Source organism: Amblyraja radiata, chromosome 26 (assembly GCF_010909765.2).
Source record: "Amblyraja radiata isolate CabotCenter1 chromosome 26, sAmbRad1.1.pri, whole genome shotgun sequence".
Taxonomy (NCBI): domain Eukaryota; kingdom Metazoa; phylum Chordata; class Chondrichthyes; order Rajiformes; family Rajidae; genus Amblyraja; species Amblyraja radiata.
Genome location: NC_045981.1, coordinates 36,234,061 through 36,254,073, shown reverse-complemented (window position 1 = coordinate 36,254,073; position 20,013 = coordinate 36,234,061). Strand labels below are relative to the sequence as shown.

The 20,013-nt window shown below is 43.4% G+C and overlaps 2 protein-coding genes across 8 annotated transcripts in view; one reads left to right on the top strand and one right to left on the bottom strand.

Annotated features, from left to right (window-relative positions):
• Positions 1 to 19,598, bottom strand: part of spag9 (sperm associated antigen 9) — a 132,588-nt gene extending 112,990 nt beyond the window's left edge. For 5 of the 7 annotated variants that reach the window (XM_033044699.1, XM_033044704.1, XM_033044701.1 and 2 more), the window contains exons 1-2: positions 19,087 to 19,595; positions 3,959 to 4,079 (exon numbers count right to left, since the gene is read on the bottom strand). In XM_033044699.1, coding sequence (XP_032900590.1) covers positions 3,959 to 4,079; positions 19,087 to 19,383 — 418 coding nt within the window. In that variant the 5' untranslated portion in view covers positions 19,384 to 19,595. Of the gene's footprint in view, positions 1 to 3,958; positions 4,080 to 19,086 lie in introns of all 7 variants that reach the window. The other 2 variants (XM_033044705.1, XM_033044703.1) reach the window with 2 other exon arrangements.
• Positions 19,197 to 20,013, top strand: part of mbtd1 (mbt domain containing 1) — a 54,715-nt gene continuing 53,898 nt past the window's right edge. Inside the window, exon 1 of the mRNA XM_033044713.1 lies at positions 19,197 to 19,293. The gene's annotated coding sequence lies outside the window, so the exon portion shown is untranslated. The remainder of the gene's footprint in view (positions 19,294 to 20,013) is intronic.

Here is a 20,013-nt window from a genome sequence, read left to right as displayed (position 1 = left end):
CCCTATCCTGAATGGCCAACTCCTTATTCAATCTATGACCCCGCAATCTAGACACCCCACCAAGTGGAAATTTATCCACCTGCTCACCAACAACTCATTTAACTTACTTAATGTTTTAGAAAAATATTTCAGAAAAATACAGTCCATTGCATTTCATTTTACCTTTTGATATTCTTATCAAAGCACCTATCTGTTTATTGGTGATATACAATGAACCTCTGAGGATCTCCATGGCTCCAACATGTTCCAATCTACAATTTACACTCAATTCACAAATGTTTCCTATTAATTGGGAAATCTTCCATCTACATGCTCATGCATCTTTTTATAGATTGGGTATCATCCCTCTCGGTCTCCCATCTCCTCAAGTCCGACAAATCCCCGTTCCAATACACATGCCTGTTCCAAACATTCCAAACATGTGGAATTCTCTGCCTCAGAGGGCGTGGAGGTCGGTTCTCTGGATACTTTCAAGAGAGAGAGCTAGATAGGGCTCTTAAAGATAGCGGAGTCAGGGGATGTTTGTCTTGAAGCTGTCGTGGCACTGTAATTTCCTGAAAAGGATTATTAAAGGAATAATCCAAATCTAAATCTAAAAGGCAGGAACGGGGTACTGATTGGGGATGATCAGCCATGATCACATTGAATGGCGGTGCTGGCTCGAATGGCCCACTCCTGCACCTATTGTCTATTCGAGCATCTTGCACAATTCTCTCTTCACCCTACCATTGCCAGTCACAACAACAGTTCAGGAACGGCACTCTCAAATTCCCTTCTCAAAGCATTCCATCCAATTCTTTATTTCCACCTTCAAAATATTGCTCAGTATCCACTTGTTGCCTCTGTGGTGGACTTTGAGCATTGTGTTCCAACTGATATTTATATCGTGCCCAACATGTTCAAATAGTGCCATGAGGTAACTGTCCTTGGTTGAACGTCATGAGTTCAAAGAAATAATAATCTGATCATATGATCTTTCTGGAATGGAACTCAAACACAAAACCTGCGGCTATACTGACCTCACCACCACTACCCCACAATTGAGACTATGTCAACAGTTTGCTTTGTATTATGTTAACTAGGTTTCTGTTCTTCAATATAAAGTGAGAAAAAGGCTGGAAATACTCAGCAAGTCAGGCAGCATCAGTGGAGAAAGAGAATGGATCGACTGGGCTTATATTCACTGGAGTTTAGAAGGATGAGAGGGAATCTTATAGAAGCATGTAACATTCTTAAGGGATCGGACAGGGCAGATGCAGGGACAAATGTTCCCCGTGTTGGGGATGGTCCAGAACCAGGGGTCATGGTTTAAGAATAAGCGCTATGCCAGTTAGGACTGAGATGAGGAAAAACTTTTTCACTCATAGTTGTGAATCTGTGGAATTCTCTGCACAGAAGGCAGGAGGCCAATTCACTGGATGTATTCAAGAATTAGATACAACTCTTAGGACTAACAGAATCAAGGGATATGGGGAGAAAGCAGGAACGAGGTGCTGATTTTGGATGATCAGCCATGATCATATTGAATGGCGGTGCTGGCTCGAAGGACTGAATGGCCTACTCCTGCACCTATTGTCTATGTTTCTAAGTTTCTAAACAAATATAACATTTCAGGTCAAAGATCGTCCATCACAACTGGCAAAGTGAGTTTATAAGCATACTTAAATTGCAGAGCTGGAGGGAATCAGTAAAAAAAGCCAATGCCAATGACAGTGAAGATTAGCTGACAATTTCTTTGTGTGCTATTTAAGAGGCAGAGCTTAGCTAAAGGCATTTATATTATTCTCCCCGACCCTGATAAAGCACAAAAGCAAATGTGAGAACAGCATTCCGCCACATGGGCATGTTGCAGCCCGCAGCACTCGATACTGAATTTCAGATAATCAGCTTTTCTTCTTTGTGCCAGTGGTGGCTAGATTTGGTGGCACAGTGGCGCAGCTGGTAGAGCCACAGCCTCACAGCGGCAGAAACCCGGGTTCGATCCTGAGTATGGGTGCTGTCTGTGCGGAACTTGTACGTTCTCCCTGTGACTGTGTGGGTTTCCTCTGGGTGCTCCGGTTTCCTCCCAGATCCCAAAGACGTGTGGGTTTGTCGGTAAATTGGTCTTTGTAAATTGTCCCTAGTGTGCGGGGTATGGATGAGAAAGTGGGATAAGATAGAATGAGCAAGAACAGGTGATTGATGGCCAGCGTGGATACGGTGAGGCAAAGTGCCTGCTTCCATGCTGTATCTCTAAACTAAACTATTGATGCCAGATCATCCACCAGGAATATTTCTGTGTTTCTCTCTCCACGGACCTGCTGGCAAGCATTCCCTTTCGTATCAGAATTGCAACTGCAATGTTCTATACGCTTCACCCCAGCCCAACTCTCAGTTGTCCCTTTTTGTTTTTCCTCACACTTCAGTTGTGATTAATTAGCATTCAATCTGTCCTCGTGTAATCAAAATAACTGTGTCAATGAGACAACGTTGGTTTCTTTCCTCCTTTTCCACGCCTCTCCTCCTTTTAAAAATTCCATCTTCTAACCTTTCCGCCTCTGAACCAATAATTGCCCCAAAACTACTTTATCATACTGAAAAATATAAATTGATCAATCGGTATACATTGGATAGGACAGGTTTGGAGGGATATGGACCAAACGCAGGCAGGTGGGACTAGTGTGGCTGGGACATGTTGGCCAGTGTGGGCAAGTTGGGCCGAAGGGCCTGTTTCCACACTGTATCACTCTGCGACTCTTATCTTCAGAAATATACGTGCCAAATCACAATGGTCCATAAACAGAAGTCCAAAAGCGGTTGTGGGTTAAAAGGACGGTTGGGAGTGGAAAAAAACCACAAGGCATGTCCCAACGACTACATTACTGGAGGCACAGGTGTTGCTACCACTTGGGAACAGGTGTAAGCTCTACTAGGGCACTTCCCATAACCAAACACATTGTGTGCAGCCATCACCTACATCAAAACAGCAGCACAAATGCCAGAAACACTCTAGGTCAGCCAGCACCTATGGAAAGGAATAGATTGGACCCTCCTTCAAAACCAGATCCACGGGTTACAAGCAGATTTTAATGGTTCCTCAGGGATCATGGCATATCAAGGAGTGTGCTCCCTTGAACAGAGGGAAAGTTTGTCAGGAATAACTATTTCTCCAAACTGTACCACTGAGAAGAAAATGGGAGAGAACAGTATTCGTCTCTTGTGGAGGAGCTGCAGATGCCGGTTAATGCATAAAGTGCTGTAGTAACTCAACGGGTTAGGCAACATTTCAGGAGGACATGGATAGGTGACGTTTCAGGTCCAAACCCTTCGTCAGACCCGAAAAGTCACCACCCCCCCCCCCTCCCCTTCCCCCTTTATCCAGCACCATCAATTGAATCAGTACTCAACAGTAAAATCCGTTAATCCACTTTGATATCGTCAAAGGAAGCCTCACAGAAAATAGTGTTACAATTTGATGTACTGTACTGAAATTGATGGCAACTTTTCTCCCACAAGAAATATAAATAATAATACCATGCTTCTCAGGTGTCTGCCATGTGTTTTTGGTGCAGAAATGTTACAATACTAGTTTACTTTAGTTTAGTTTAGAGACACAGCATGGAAACAGGCCCTTCGGCCCACCGAGACCACACTGACCTGCGATCCCTGCACATTAATACTATCCTACACACACTAGGGACAATTTACACTTGTACCAAGCCAATTAACCTACAAACCTATAAGTCTTCACCTTCAAAACCTTCCACCTTCAACCGAATATCTCGGAGAAAACCCCGTTCGGTCACGGGGAGAACTAACAAACTCCATACAGACAGCACCCGTAGTCGGGATTGAAAACGGGTCTCCGGCGCTGCAAGCGCTGTAAGGCAGCAACTCTACCGCTGAGCACCGTGCCGATCCGCTGCACCCCTGTACTATTTAAGATTGTAACAGTGAGAATGATTCTCAGTGCACTTACTCTGGTCTGCATAATTTTTTGCCTTGAGTTCAAGTTGCCGTGTCTGTGACTCCAACACCTCGACACGAATCTGGAGGTCCTTCTTCTCCTGTTCTTGAGAGTCCTCAAACTCTATGAATTTCTAGACCATAAGAGAAAAGACATGTTGTAAGGATTTTGATTGTCGTTAGAACAACTTCAATAACATCAGACAACTTTGGGGATTTAAAAAAAGCTCTGAAACAAACTTAAAATTTCACAATAATTCAAGCACAGGTATTGTGCCTTAACTATTTGAGAGTTAAAAATATATATGCGTGATTCCGAAGACAAAAAAGGCAGCATCATTGGCCAGTTGTCATTGAGAAAGTCACATTCACAGCTGCTCAACTGTTTAATAACTGGAAATATTATATCAGACAATAATTTTAACATAGGCAATCATCAATAGGCACAGGCAAATCCTCAGAAAAGACTGATTTCAGACTTAATTTGTATTCAACTACTTGAAAGTTTCTGGAAAAGTTAATTTACTTTCACTTGAAAAAGTCATTGCAGTTGGCCGACACTTGGCAAGGATACAGACTGTTAGAAGATACTCCAAGAAAGGGTAGAAGGAGAAGGATGGGGGGGGAGATGACAATAAGGGTAAAGTGGTGGTTAGTTTGCAGGTAGATAGCATTCTTAGCCAGCAAAAGCAAGTGCTGCCAACATGATGCATTTGAGGGAGACCTGAAGCTAACTTGAACAATATATTGGTCCATGCTGAGACCAACATAGCAAATAGGCAAAGAGATACAAGCAATTGCACATTCTGGAATATTGAGTAAAACAGAGTACTGGAGTAACTCAGTGGCACAGGCAGCATCTCTGGAGGACATGGATAGGCGATATTGTGGGTCGCGACCCTTCATATCTTGTTTGCTGAGTAATAACAAAAACAGCAGGAGCAGGGTATTCTATCCTTCCCGTCTGCTCTAGCATTCAACATAATTATTGCTCATCATCCCCTTCAGATCCCATTCCCAACATCTCCAATATCATTCAGTATTAAAAAATGTATTTGCCTCCTTCTTGAATATATTTAATGACTTGGTCTCCATTACCTTTTGTTATAGAGAATGGCACTGGTTTACCATTTTGAGTGAAGAAATTCCCCCTTACCTCCAGTCCAATGACATACACACTTACTATAGCGAGTCTGCCCTGTTGAATTTCACAGGTTTCTGTTCAATCCACGCTCATTCTTCTAAACCAGTGAATATTGGTCTAACCAGCTCAACCACTCCTCATTAATTAGTTCTGCCATTCCAGGGGCAGTCTGATAAACTTTAGTTGCACTCCCTCAATGCTAAAAACATCCTTCCTCAATGCAAGATGACCAATATAACACACAAACTTCCAGATGTGACCTCCCCATGGCCCTGTACAGCTGCAGCAAGATAGCCTTGCTCCTGCACTCAAACCCTTTTACAATTCTAGGCAAGATGGATGGTGTTTTTGGAGGGAGAGATAATTAATCAGACAATTTACACAAACAAAGTAGGAGAGCAGTTATTGAAATGTATGTAACAGGGCGATTTCATTAGTTTAAAGATGATAATGAATATTATCAAGACATATTTGAAGAACTGATTAGAACTCTAGGAGGGGACATGGTCTAAAGTTTAGAATCAAGCATTTCACGAGTTAAATCTGCATGCCAAGGGTGGAAGATATTTGAAACTCTTACACAAATGACAATTGAGGCCGAGTCAATTGTTCATTTTCGATCAATGATTACTAGACTTTTGATAACACAAGAGATTATGGAGGATGGACAAAAGCAAGTATACAAGTTAGGTCACAGATAAATGTAAACTCACTGATTGGTGAAACATGCTCGAAGGCTGGATAAATCTAATAGTCCTAAATGTGTCCACTGCAACAGCTGAATCAATTATTCAGAGATAGGATTCAAGAACTGAATGCATTGTTTCTTGCCACCAGCGTGAACAATATTGGCTCGATCTATCAACGGTTTCATCAGCAATGACCCAAGAAGCACTTTTCAGGAACCACAGAAAGCTGTAATGCTCCTTCACAGAAAAAACATTCGCTTCATTGTGCTCCTCGGGGAACAATGCATTCAGAATTAAGACAAGAGACCAATCCGAGCTACATTATTAAATGATTGACTACAGAGGCCTACAGCACAGCAAACAAATGACATGCAAGCCCTTTCACGTCTTCCAGCATAAGAACAAGCCCTTCGGCCCCCAATGTTCGTGCTGAACATAATATCAAGACCATCACTCATCTTCCTGCACATAGCCCATACCTCTCCAAGGACTTTGGCTATATTGTCTGCTTTGCCGAGGCAGCGTGAAGTATAGATGGAGTCAATGGTGGAGCGTCTAGTCTGTATAAACAGCTTCTGGGCAGAAACAGCTGCAAGAATACAGCAACATAGAGTGATACGCACAGGAACGGGCCCCTCGGCCCTGCACTGGATATTATGCCTCACTGAACTGATCTCATCTGCCTGCAGGTGATCCATTTCCCTCCATTCCCTGCACTTCCATGTGCCTATCTAAAAGCCTCTTAAACGCCACTATTGTATCGGCCTCCACCACCACACTGTGTGAAAATAAACTTGCCCTGCACATCTGCACTAAACTTCCCCCTTTCACATCATAGCTATGCCCTCTGGTGTTGGGCATTTCAACCCTGGGAAAAAGGTCCAACTGCTAACCTTTCTATCCCACTCATTCTATCCCATAATTTTATATCCTTCTATCTCACCGAGATGAGAAGAACTTTTTTCACACAGAGAGTGGTGAATCTCTGGAACTCCCTGCCACAGAGGGTAGTCGAGGCCAGTTCATTGGCTATATTTAAGAGGGAGTTAGATGTGGCCCTTGTGGCTAAGGGGATCAGAGGGTATGGAGAGAAGGCAGGTACGGGATACTGAGTTGGATGATCAGCCATGATCATATTGAATGGCGGTGCAGGCTCGAAGGGCCGAATGGCCTACTCCTGCACCTAATTTCTATGTTTCTATGTTTCTATCAAGTCTCCCCTCAACCTCTGACATTCCAGAGAAAACAATCCAAGTCTGTCCAACCTCTCCCTGTAGCTGAAACCCTCTAATCCAGGCAGCATTCCAGTTAACCTCTTCTGCACCCTCTCCAAACTTTCTACATCTTCCCTACACTAGGGCAACCAGAACTGCAGTCTTGATTGCGAGCATTTGTTCCACAGAATTACAATGAGAATTTGAAGGTTAGAATTGAACAGAAGCAAATGATGGTGTGAGGAAACTACTGACACTCAAGCAGTTATTATGCTTTTTGGGGGGGGGTTCAGGAAAGATGTCAGGTACAGCACAGAAACGGTCCATTCAACCTACCACATCCATGCCAACCATTGCCCTCCTACACAATCCATTTGGTCCCCATCCTTCTGTACTAAATAGCCAAAGTCAGCATGGCTTTGTGAAGGTAAGGTCTTGCTTGACAAATTTGCTGGAATTCTTTGAAGATGTAAATAGCAGGACAGACAAAAGGAGAGTCAGTAGATGTTGTACACCTAGATTTTCAGAAAGCTGACAAGGTGCCACACATGAGGCTGCTAAGGAAGATGAGAGCCCACGGTATCAAAAGGCAGATACTACCATGGATAGCAGGTTGGCTGGATGGCAGAAGGCAAAATGTGGCAATAAAGGGGGCTTCATCTTGTTTGGCTGCCAGCGACTAGCGGAGTTCCACAGGGCTCAGTTCTAGGGCAGCTGCTCTGCACGTTGCATAGAAATGATTTGGATGAGGGGATTGAAGGCTTTGTGGCAAAGTTTGTGGATGATACGAAAATAGGTGAAGGTGCAGGTAGTGTAGAGAAAGCAGGGACTCTGCAGAAAGATTTGGACAGGTTGGGAGAGTGGGCAGAGAAGTGGCAGATGGAATACAGTGCAGCAAAGTGTGGAGTCGTGCATTTTGGTGGCGGGAATAAAGGTGTCGATTATTTTTTAAAGGGGGAGAGAATTCAGAAATTGGCGGTGCAAAGGGACTGTGCAAGATTCCCAAAAAGTTCATCTGCAAGTCAATCAGTAGTAAAGAAAGCAAACACCATGCTAGTATTTATTTCCAGAAGCTAGCATTTATTTCAGGAGGCCTTGTATACAAAAACAGGGATGTAATGCTAAGGCTCTATAAGGCTCTGGTCAGGCCGCATTTGGAATATTGTGAGCAATTTTGGGCACCATATTTGAGGAAGGATGTGCTGGCTCTGGAGAGGGTCCAGAGGAGTTTTAAAATATGATCCCAGGAATGAGTCGGTTAACATATGATGAGCATTTGACGGCACTGTGCCTGTATTAGCTGGAGTTTAGAAGAATGAGGATGGGACCTCATTGAAACATACAGAATAGTGAAAGGCCTGGATAGAGTGGATGTGGAGAGGATGTCTCCACTAGTGGGAGAGTTTCGGACTAGAGGTCTCTCAGAATTAAAGAACGTTTTTCTAGGAAGGAGACGAGGAGGAATTTCTTTAATCAGAGGGTAGTGAATCTGTGGAATTCTTTGCCACAGAAGGCCGTGGAAGCCAAGTCAGTGTATATATTTATGGCAGAGATAGATAGATTCTTGATTAGTACGGGTGTCAGAGGTTATGGGGAGAAGGCAGGAAAATGGGGTTAGGATAGATAGATCAGCCATGATTGAATGGCATAAACATGATGGTCCGAATGGCCTAATTCTAGTCCTATCATTTATGATACCTTGCTTGTTTATGTGCCTGTCCAAATGTCTCTTATATGTAGTGATTGTATCGGACTCCCTCACCTCCTTTGGCAGGACATCAAACAAAGAAACCAGCACTGACTATGCAGTAAACCATTGGTCATAGACATCCAATCAGGAAAGCAGCCTTACACTAGTGCCCTCTGCTTCCTATCACCAAGTCAATTAGCCAGCTCACCTTGGGTCCATTGTGTCACTGTCGATAAAACACGTTTGATAGGGAGGTCAAAGATCTTTTGTTGCTACCTGTACACTGGAATTCAGCGAGTTCATGCTTTAAGGATGTGATAGCAACATTACAGGGCAGTGCCTGAGAGCATACAAATTGGTAAATCTGTTGCAGATCTATGCTGAATGAAGGCTTGGAAACTAAACTAAAAACTAAATCACCAAGAATGTCGGCATCAGCGTTTTCATTTGCATCAAGGCTCCACCAAATCATCTTCAATCATAAATTAACTTAAAAATTATTGTACTTTCATATCCTCCCATTGTTCCACCCGCCTTTAATGCATGCTTTTGCCTTCAAGTCTATTCATGCACTTCAATCTCTGACTGCTTTCTTCTTGCCTCTGCATGCAGTCCCTTAGGCAACTGCTTTCTAGAACTCATTTTCACAGCATTTCTGCTTGGTTACCTCCCTCTGGTCTTCCACGCCTCAAGACCAATCCTATTCTTCCTGTGTGTAAAATGGAACTGCAAATGCTGGTTTAAACCGAGGATAGACACAAAAAGCTGGAGTAACTCAGAGGGACAGGCAGCATCTCTGCAGAGAAGGAATGGGTGACCCTTCTTCCTATCCCTTCATGCTCAGGATCCACAACCCATTGTAGAATTATAGCATCTATTGTTGCATGAAGTGCAAGGAGTTATTTAAAAGATGAGGCATGAGATTAGGAAATGCATTATGGTACTGGAAAAACAACAGGCTTCAGACGTATCATTATTTCCCCATTGCCCTGGACTTCAATTTCAGTTTTGCACTATTCTCTTGCTCGCTCCCCCCCCCCCCCCCCCCCCCTCCCTCCTATTATCGTGGTTGATCATATACAAAGGAGTCCATATAACTTAGATAGTGAAGACAACAAAATAAATTGCCATGTAAATGTCAAGACAGAATTTGTGGAAGTCATTGTGTGAATCTGATGCTACAATGTTACAGATAAACATTCAAGCTCAAAATAGCAAACCTTTTTTTTCCATTGGAACTTACAGCAAAGGGTATTGCAGTACAATGTGGAGAAATGTGAGGTTATCCACTTTGGTGGCAAAAACAGGAAAGTAGACTATTATCTGAATGGTGGCCGATTAGGAAAAGGGGAGATGCAACGAGACCTGGGTGTCATGGTACGCCAGTCATTGAAAGTAGGCATGCAGGTGCAGTAGGCAGTGAAGAAAGCGAATGGTATGTTAGCATTCATAGCAAAAGAATTTGAGTATAGGAGCAGGGAGGTTCTACTGCAGTTGTACATGGTCTTGGTGAGACCACATCTGGAGTATTGCGTACAGTTTTGGTCTCCTAATCTGAGGAAAGACATTCTTGCCATAGAGGGAGTACTACAGAGAAGGTTCACCAGACTGATTCCTGGGATGGCAGGACTTTCATATGAAGAAAGACTGGATAAACTCGGCTTGTACTTGCTAGAATTTAGAAGATTGAGGGGGGATCTTATAGAAACTTACAAAATTCTTAAGGGGTTGGACAGGCTAGATGCAGGAAGATTGTTCCCGATGTTGGGGAAGTCCAGAACAAGGGGTCACAGTTTAAGGATAAAGGAGAAATCTTTTAGGACCGAGATGAGAAAAACATTTTTCACACATCTCTGGAATTCTCTGCCACAGAAGGTGGTCGAGGCCAGTTTATTGGCTATATTTAAGAGTGAGTTAGATGTGGCCAAAGGGATCAGGGGGTATGGAGAAAAGGCAGGTACAGGATATTGAGTTGGATGATCAGCCATGATCATATTGAATGACGGTGCAGGCTCGAAGGGCCGAATGGCCTACTCCTGCACCTATTTTCTATGTTTCTATGTAAGTTTTTAGAAATACTAAAAATGGAAAGTATTGAGCACATTGATAGAAAGTATGTAACCTGTGCAAATCTTCAGTGACTATAAACTTTGATCACAAGGTGCTTAAGAAAGAACTGCAGATGCTGCAAAAATCGAAGGCAGACAAAAATGCTGGATAAACTCAGCGGGTGCGGCAGCATCTATGGAGAGAAGGAATAGGTGACGTTTTAAGAAACTCAGCGGGTAAGGCAACCGGGTCTAGACCCGAAACATCACCTATTCCTTCGCTCCGTAGATGCTGCCTCACCCGCTGAGTCATTTGCACCCTCCAGCATTTTTGTCCACCTTCGATCACAAGGTGCACTCATTTTTCTTGCAATCGGGACAAAGTAAAATGCATCTAAATAAAGTCTCCAGTCAAAAGTCCTATGATCATTCTGTAAGTTTTACTTCTAGCAATTTGGAACTTATGATCTTTTTAGTTAACAAAACCACCTCAGATTGCAAATAGGCATCATGTGATGTAGTGGGTGGTAGTTATTCATACAACATATCTTCACTCATCGCTTGAACTATGTTAGAGCAGCTGACTTTATCAATATTTCAACATTTTGTAACATGACCGAACAACAAATGATACAAAAATGAATACACTTCACCTCTCTACAAGAAACAACATTCCTATAAAAACAGAGATTCATTTCTGATAAACGCAAATAGCTGATTATCAAATCACTTGTAAATAAAATACATTCACCTATTGTGATTAATCAAATATCAACATATTTGGGTTAACTGGGTACAAGCTTATTAAAGTAAGGTGTACTGAACCAATCTAGTGACAAAGTGAAAGGAAATAATTTAAATCCAATCATCCATGGCCTTATATATGCTCCATATGGAACAGTTTGCAGTTGCTAATTTCTAAACAGGGAGGCTTGGATCAAAGCCGAGAATTTATATTTGAATTAATTGATTTTTCTTTCTCTTTTTAATTTTGTTACTTACTGAATTCATTACTGTTGATTTTAAAAGCCACTATGAGCAGAATGTTATATCAAAACAGCACCTCATTTGAATTGAAAATCAAAACATTAATAGCCCTGTCCCACGGTGCGACTTCATTCCAAGAGCTCTCCCGAGTTTAAAAAAAATCAAACTCGTGGTAAGCACGGAGAATGAACGCAGCGGGTACGTCGGAGCGTTGGGACGTCTCTTAGCGGCTCATAACGCTAACGGCAGGTACTCGGGAAGACTCGCTAATGTCAGGTAAGCACGGGAAGACTCATGAAGATTTTTCAACATGATGAAAAATGTCCACGAGAGCCCCCAGTACCGACGAGTGGCCATTACCGTAAATCTCCGAGTTCGAATCAGGGCAAACTCGGGAGAACTCTTGGAATGAAGTCGTACCATGGGACTGGGGTTTAAGGCTTTAATCAACAATCCTCTACTTGAAACAGAATCTCAATTTCTCTTTCCAGTTACTGGCTTTCTTGCAGTGTGTTACCAACAGTTTACAATCTTACTTGAAAAGTCTCCCCCCACCCACCCACCCCAAGTAAAGTTGCTTTTGTCCAGTTTATTAATTAGCGTGAAAATTAATGAGGTTTATTTACAGACCTCAAGCTGAAGCATATAGCTGCAAAGATTACCTAACTTTTGCCTTTCATCTGGGGTCCATTCTGATTTAATTCAATAATATGTTCAGAATGGTACACAAAAATGCTGGAGAAACTCAGCAGGTGCAGCAGCATCTATGGAGCGAAGGAAATAGGCAACGTTTCATCAGTCTGAAGAAGGGTTTCGGCCCGAAACCTTGAGTTTCTCAAGCATTTTTGTCTATCTTAGTTCTGCAACTTTGTTCTCGGCAAACGCTTAGGTTAAACCTTATTTATAAAAGATCAAGCCTGACATCTTTAAAGTAACAGTGGACTGACAATATAATCAATTTAATTTAACCTGAATAGAAAGCACCTCATCATAGTATACTATGGTACAACCTTTCCAATATGAGCAGTTTATAATTTTATCTTTCTATGTCCAAAAAAGGTGTTTAATAATACATTCTAAACGCACTGCAGATAAAATTATCTGCAAAACACACTGCAGATAAAATTCACAATAGGTTTAATGCAATCTTACTCCAATGCAAAACCAAACACGTTGTTTTAAGCAGCCAGACATTAGATGTTTAATGCAAATAGGTCAGACTGCCTGAGATGGAATGAAATTCAGAGATTCAGCCTCCAAGGCCTACATGATATGGGACAGAGAAAATCTGTATCATGGAAGTATCAGTAACTCGGGGTGATGAGGCAGAGAATAACGATTGTAATTTTGTGCGGATGTTTCAGACTTCACATTTATTTTAATCATATCATAATGCAATTACATATAGCACATCAGATAAAATTAAGGTTTGGTCAGAATATAGAGTTTCTGGGATTTTTGGATTCAAGACTGGCTCAGTTTACCAAAACGTAATAACACTTAAGAATCTTTAATTTCTAATATGCGAACGACCCATGAGCTTCTCCTCGCCCTCACTCTGCATCTGTGCTAATCATAACTGTATACATTCCCATCAGGTCTCACGTTTAACCTCTGACACTCCAGGGAAAACAATGCAAGTCTGTCTAAAGTTTCCTCACAGCTAGTAAGAAAACCCAAGAGAGTTGATCTTGTTGGAAACATATGCAATTACATGGGAGCTTGATAGGGAAGCTCCCACAAGGATATTTTCCTTGGCTCAGAATAATGGGACACCTGTTGAAAGTTGAGGAAGAATGTTTCTTTGAATGTTTTGGATTTTCTGCCTGGCCCAAATAAAGTACTGACTGAGATTTGGATATTGGTGTGAGGATAATGGGGGGTAGTCACAAAATGCTGTAGCGACTCAGCAGGACAGGCAGCATCTCTGGAGAGAAGGAATGGGTGATGTTTCGGATTGAGACCTTTCTTCAAGGAAACTTCACCCATTCTTTCACTCTAGAGACGCTGCCTGTTCCACTGAGTTACTCCAGCATTTTGTGTCTATCTACAGCGTAAACCAGCATCTGCAGTTCCTTCCTGCACAGGATAATGGGGATCAGGCAAGATGGTGACGCGGAGGCTAAAAATCAGATCGCCCATGATTTCATTCAAAGGTATAGCCACTTGAGAAGCTATTTGGCCTAACGCATAAACATTGCACTTCACAAGTCTCCAGATGTCCCAGCTATTCTTTCCAACTAAGCAGTCATGACAATAGACAATAGGTGCAGGAGTAGGCCATTCGGCATTTCGAGCCAGCACCGAGCATCGAGACAGCATCGAGACAGATCAACTTACTTTCTGTCTAGTTAATTCATAGCTTTGATTTAAAAACAACCAACATCAGAGCAAACATGATAACCAAATATATATATGTGTCTATCTTCAAGTTAAAAGGTTTACTCCACAATCCAGCAGTCACACCAGAAAGGTACATGCTCTAAAGATCTTTGATACAAGTGAATTTTCTCACTAGATTAAATGTGGTCTATCACTGAAAATAAATAATTTTAAACCTATTTTCATAATTCAATTCCATTAATTCAACTCTTGCTCTTTCCCACAACAGTTTCTGTAGCAATCCAAAAAACTAGAGGCAACTTTTGTAGAAAGATGTCTGAAGAATGAACAGATGAAGTTTAATACAAACACTAATGAAATGCACAATGAAGGAAGAGAGAAATAGGTTGGTAAACCTGTTGAAGATATCCAGTGATGATTTGCAAAGATACAGACAGGATGGATGTGGAAACTATGGACGTTCACCAGGCCGTTTCCCAGGTTAGAGAGCAATAGCTACAAGGAGAGCCTGGACAAACTTGGATTGTTTTCTAGAGAGAGAGTTGGAGGCTGAGGGACCGCTGGATAGAAATATATGAAATTATGAGAAGTAGAGGGGCCAAGGAAAGAGCGTTCACGTCGCGGCCCTGTTTCAACCAATCTTTCCACCACCACGCACAAGAAGCGCAAGACAGACACCATTGTGCAGATGCCGAGAGGTGTGTTCAGCTCTGGCTGAACAACTTCTAATCTTGTGTGTGGACTCGATAAGAAGAAGGAGGAGATGAGAAGTAGACAGTCAGAGACTTTTGCTCCAGGGTGTCACATACGAGGGTTTATCCTGAAAAAGGGAAAGTTTAAAGGAGATTTACAAAGCAATTAAAAAAAACACAAAATGTGGGAAATGCCTGGAACTTACTGCCAGGGGAGCCATACAGCATGCAAACAAGCCCTTCAGCCCAACATATCTATGCCGACCAAGGTGATACAATAGCAATATTAAAGAGACTTTTGCTGGATAGGCACATGATCAGGCAGGGGATGAAGGGATATGGATCATGTGCAGGCAGATGGGATGAGTTTAATTTGGCATCGTGGTCAGCACAAACATATTAAGCCAAAGAGCCAGTACCTGTTCTGTACCATGCTATGTTCTAGCACCACAGAATACAAATGCAAGTTGCAGTATGAAACATGCACAAAATCACTGGGTAAGCAGTTAGAATATTGTTTGAGTTACACCCACTTTAGGAAGGGTGGTTCGCATGAAAATGCAAGGAAGAGATTTGCAAGGAAAATATGATGATAGATTAGAATGGAGAAGACATACTAATGGCATTTAAAATCAGTAGGCAATTCAATGCAGACATCCACACATGTGCAGAGATTGTATTGACACAAGAGTGGAATGAGCTATGGTGAGACAGAGGCAATAAGATTACAAGATTAGTTCTGAATGACTCAAGTGGTCAACACAGACATTCAATAGAATTTGTTTGAAGAAGGGTCTCGAGCCGAAACGTCACCCATTCCTTCTCTCCAGAGATGCTGCCTGTCCTGCCGCGTTACTCCAGCATTTTGTGTCTATCTTCGGTTTAAACCAGCTCAGGTGGGATAAGAGGAAAATATAATTTAAAGCACAAAAGAATAAAAGGAAGAGGCTAAACTGCATACATTAAGCTGCATGCCGTTCATTCATGACAAAATAAATCACATTAGCTAAGAAATTGATGCAAGGTAAAAATACAAACGGAACAAGATGGGACAAATGACTAAAGTAATTAATCAAGCCAGCAGAGTAAGAGCAGGTTGGCGTATAGTGAATGAGGGGAAAGATTTAAAAGCAAATTGAAGGGTACTTATTTCACACAGAAGGCAATGAGTAGATGGAATGAGCTGCCAATGGTAGAAGCAGGTGCATTTCTAACCTTTAAAAGACACTTTGACAGGTACATGGATACGAAGGGACCAAGTTCAAGCACATTAGACTAGCATGATCACCTTGACGAGTTGGGCCGAAGGGCCCATTTCCATGCTCAATAACCCCATGACACATCAACAACCTCCTGTGCTACAATCCTTTCATTCAAACCAACTTTCCTTTAGAGGAAGAAAACAGTAAGCATTTTATTTAGCACCTTCAATATAGAATGAGAAACTAACCACTTCACCTGTGGATGATTGTACAATAATCTATCGCAAATCATTGGAAACATCAGAACTGGCTAAACGACTGATGCAAGGTGGTTGGTTTCATGGAGGAGGAGGTTACAGTGAAAACCATAGTTTAAAAGAAAAATTACAGACTGTGGAACATGGAGGGCTGAAGTCACAACTAACATATTAAAAAAATCTCAATTAGTTTGAGAAAATAATGCTAATATGCCACTATTCTGTTTATGTTAATGTCAATAAATAGATCACCAAATTTATATAATAATTGAACCACTGGATTTCCAGACGATCTGTAGACATACACACCTCCCTATCACCCTAGCGTTATTTATTGCCCACCCCCAATTCCCTGTGAAGGTCATAGGAGATCAATCATTTTCTTGAAAAACTACTTTTTGCATCTTCTCTCATGGCAACGTAATGTAGTGTATGGAATGTCATTGTGCATCCAAAGCAGACATGAGCAATGAACACTGTACAACAACCTAGTGCTTGTAAACAGTGATTTTATCAAGGGTGTCAACCCTATGCCATTGATTTCCAATGCATGTTGAATCAGGGCTCAGCAAAAGCAGCAATAAACGTAGCTGGTCTTAGAGAGATCACAAATAACAGCATCATTAGTTTAACAGAGAACCTTACTGTCAAATATCCCTCAAAACTCAATACAAAGATGATACTTTAGCAGCTCAGCTGAAGAGACTTTGGCTCTGATGAGGTGTGAGCGATCAAGTCCCACTTGAGAACAAAATCTAGTCTTGAACGTCAATACTACATGCCAGAGGAAACCTCTTTCAGGGAAAACACTAAACTTAGGGTCTTTCAGGTCTCATGCAGAGGGCAAACTGCAACATCTCGAGAGGTAAACACTCGAAAAAGAAAGTGGAGGAGTAAGCTTATGGAGAAAGAAATTAAGATTAGGCTCTGCCTTCGGATCATACTGAGTAACAGCAAGATAGGTAATTGTCTTCTGTTTTATTGCAAGGCCACTGTTATTCATATTGGAAGAACAAGATTACATATTGCTAAAGATAGATAGCTATATCGTCCTACAACGTGCATATTAATTTTGATAACATAGAAACATAGAAAATTATGTGCAGGAGGAGGCCATTCGACTCTTCTAGCCAGCACCGCCATTCATTGTGATCATGGCTGATCGTCCCCTATCAATAACCAGTGCCTGCCTTCTCCCCATATCCCTCGACTCCACTAGCCTCTAGAGCTCTATCTAACTCTCTCTTAAATCCATCCAGTGACTTGGCCTCCACTTCCCTGTGGCAGGGAATTCCATAAATTCACAACTCACTGGGTCAAAAAGTTTTTTCTCACCTCAGTCTTAAATGACCTCCCCTTTATTCTAAGACTGTGGCCGCTGGTTCTGGACTCGCCCCACATTGGGACCATTTTTCCTGCATCTAGTTTGTCCAGTTCTTTTAGAAGTTTCTATAAGATCCCCCTCATCCTTCTAAACTCCAGTGAATACAAGCCCAGTCTTTTCAATCTTTATACCCTCCCCCTCGAATCTTTGAACATCCCCAATCCTGGACTTTCACTCTCTCACTTTAGTTTCATGTACCTAGTTGTGTTTTATACCTGGGATAAATAAAGTTATATCGTATCGTACCAGTACAACTCTCATGACATGCTTTGCACATTATGTGAAGATTGCTGCTATTTACCAACACAAGATTCTGATCACCAACAAAAATAACGGGAGAAACCCACCCACCAATTCTTAAACACAAAGCTACGGTAAGCACATAAAATGCAGCAGCTGTCAGCGTGATTTAAAAAGACAACTTTGCTCGAAATAAGAGGAACTACGTTGTCATCGATACCAAACTGAACGCTCATTTGTACACCACACCTGCCTACAAAATACATCCTCTTTAACTTAGTTTCAGACAGGATATTATTGTTAGGAACAAGCTCCTAAACAATGTCTCTGCGGGGAAGGTTAAATAGATGCCATTGGTCTTTTAAGATTGGAATCCGAGATGTTGGGGAGGAGGGCGGGCAAAAAGAAGTAAGAATCAACAAATGGTTAGACTATGTTTGGGGCAACTTTGTGTTGATGTGAGGGTGGGGGGAAGGAAGGAGAGTTCAGAACCAGGGGTCACAGTTTAAGAATAAGGGTTAGGCCATTTAAGACTGAGATGAGGAAAAACCTTTTCACCCAGAGTTGTGAATCTGTGTGGAATTCTCTGCCACAGGCCAATTCACTGGATGTATTCAAGAGTTAGATATAGATATTGGAGCTAACGGAATCAGGGGATATGGAGAGAAGGGAGGAGCGGGTTACTGATTTTGGATGATCAGCCATGATCTCTTTGAATGACGGTGCAGGCTCGAAGGGCAGAAGGGCCTACTCCTGCACCTATGTTTCTGAGAGTTCTGCAGGCGGCTGCTATCAGGGAAACTTGGCTCCGCTGCGGCTCCGCGCCAACCCGCACCCGGGCAGCGCTTCTTCCCGCAGACTAACAGTGTGCCAATTCACCCAGGAATCTGCCGGTGGGAAACACAACGGTCAAGTGCCCCGCCGCCTTCCTCAGTGAACACCACCTCACTGAAGACACAAGTACACAGGGCAAGGGGCGGTTTTCTTCGGGAAGCCAAGGCCCCGGTTATGTTGTCACCGGGTGCAACGCATCTTGCTGGCGGGCTTGACCGACAACTCGAACGTCCAATCGGCGGCGGGCAGAGGAAGGGGGCGGGCTCAGGCCGGGCGGAGTGGACCAATCAGGGCGAGGGAGGGGGCGGGGTTTGAAGGGCAGGTTCGAGTGAGAGGTCGGAGCGGGCCCCGGCCTCGCTGGCCTGGGGAGGGGCGCCCGGTGGCGGGAGGAGAGCGCCGCTGGCCCGGCTCACTCACCTCCTCGGCGTGCTTGCGCAGGGCCTTCTCCCGCTCGTACTGCGTGATGAGCTGCTCGTTGTCCTCCTTCAGCAGCTCCAACTCCACGGCGTGCTCCTGGTTCTCGGCGAACACGGCGTCCAAGTTCTCCAGCACGCCCACCACCAGCGGCATCAGCTCCTTCACCACGTCCTCGTCGTACTTGTGGATCATGCGCTCGAACTCGCGGTAAATACTGGCCGCCAGGCCCGACACTCGCTCCGACATCACGTTGGTGTTGGAGTCGTCCTGGTAAACCACCCCATCGTCTAGTTCCATTTTTAAAAAACTATATATATAATGTGCGAGGAGCAAAACAATAAACGGATTATTTACACCCCATTAAAGCGTGAGGAGGTTTTTAAAAAGAAAAATAATGTGATTTCTCCTCAGCTTCAGCTGCTGCCTGTCTGTGGCGCCGCCGCGCTCCACCGGCCTTCGCCGCGCTCTCTGTTGACGCCGCACTCGCCCCCCCCTCCCCTCCTGCGCGCTCCCGCCACAGGCCTGACGGCTCCTGCGCGCCCCCGCGTGAAGCCCGACACCGCGGGCGCGCCCCCGCCTGGGTCCCGCCGCCAGCTGGCCGCGCGCTCCCGCGTCAGCCACTCCGCCCCCCGCGCTCGCTGCAAAACATTGAGAACTCCCACAGCAACTGGGTCATCCCCTTCCTGCAGGATTGTGCTGCTTATTTACCATTACATCCACCCAGCGCTGGATGAGTTGACCCCCTGTATCCACAGAAAGCATAGGCAGTTACACCCCAGTGGTATGAACATTGACTTCTCTAACTTCAAATAGCCCTTGCTTTCCCCCCCTCTCTCTCTCTCTCTCTCTCTCTCTCTCTCTCTCTCTCTCTCTCTCTCCTCATCCCCTCCCCCTCCTAGTTCCCCCACCAGCCTTACTGTCTCCGAC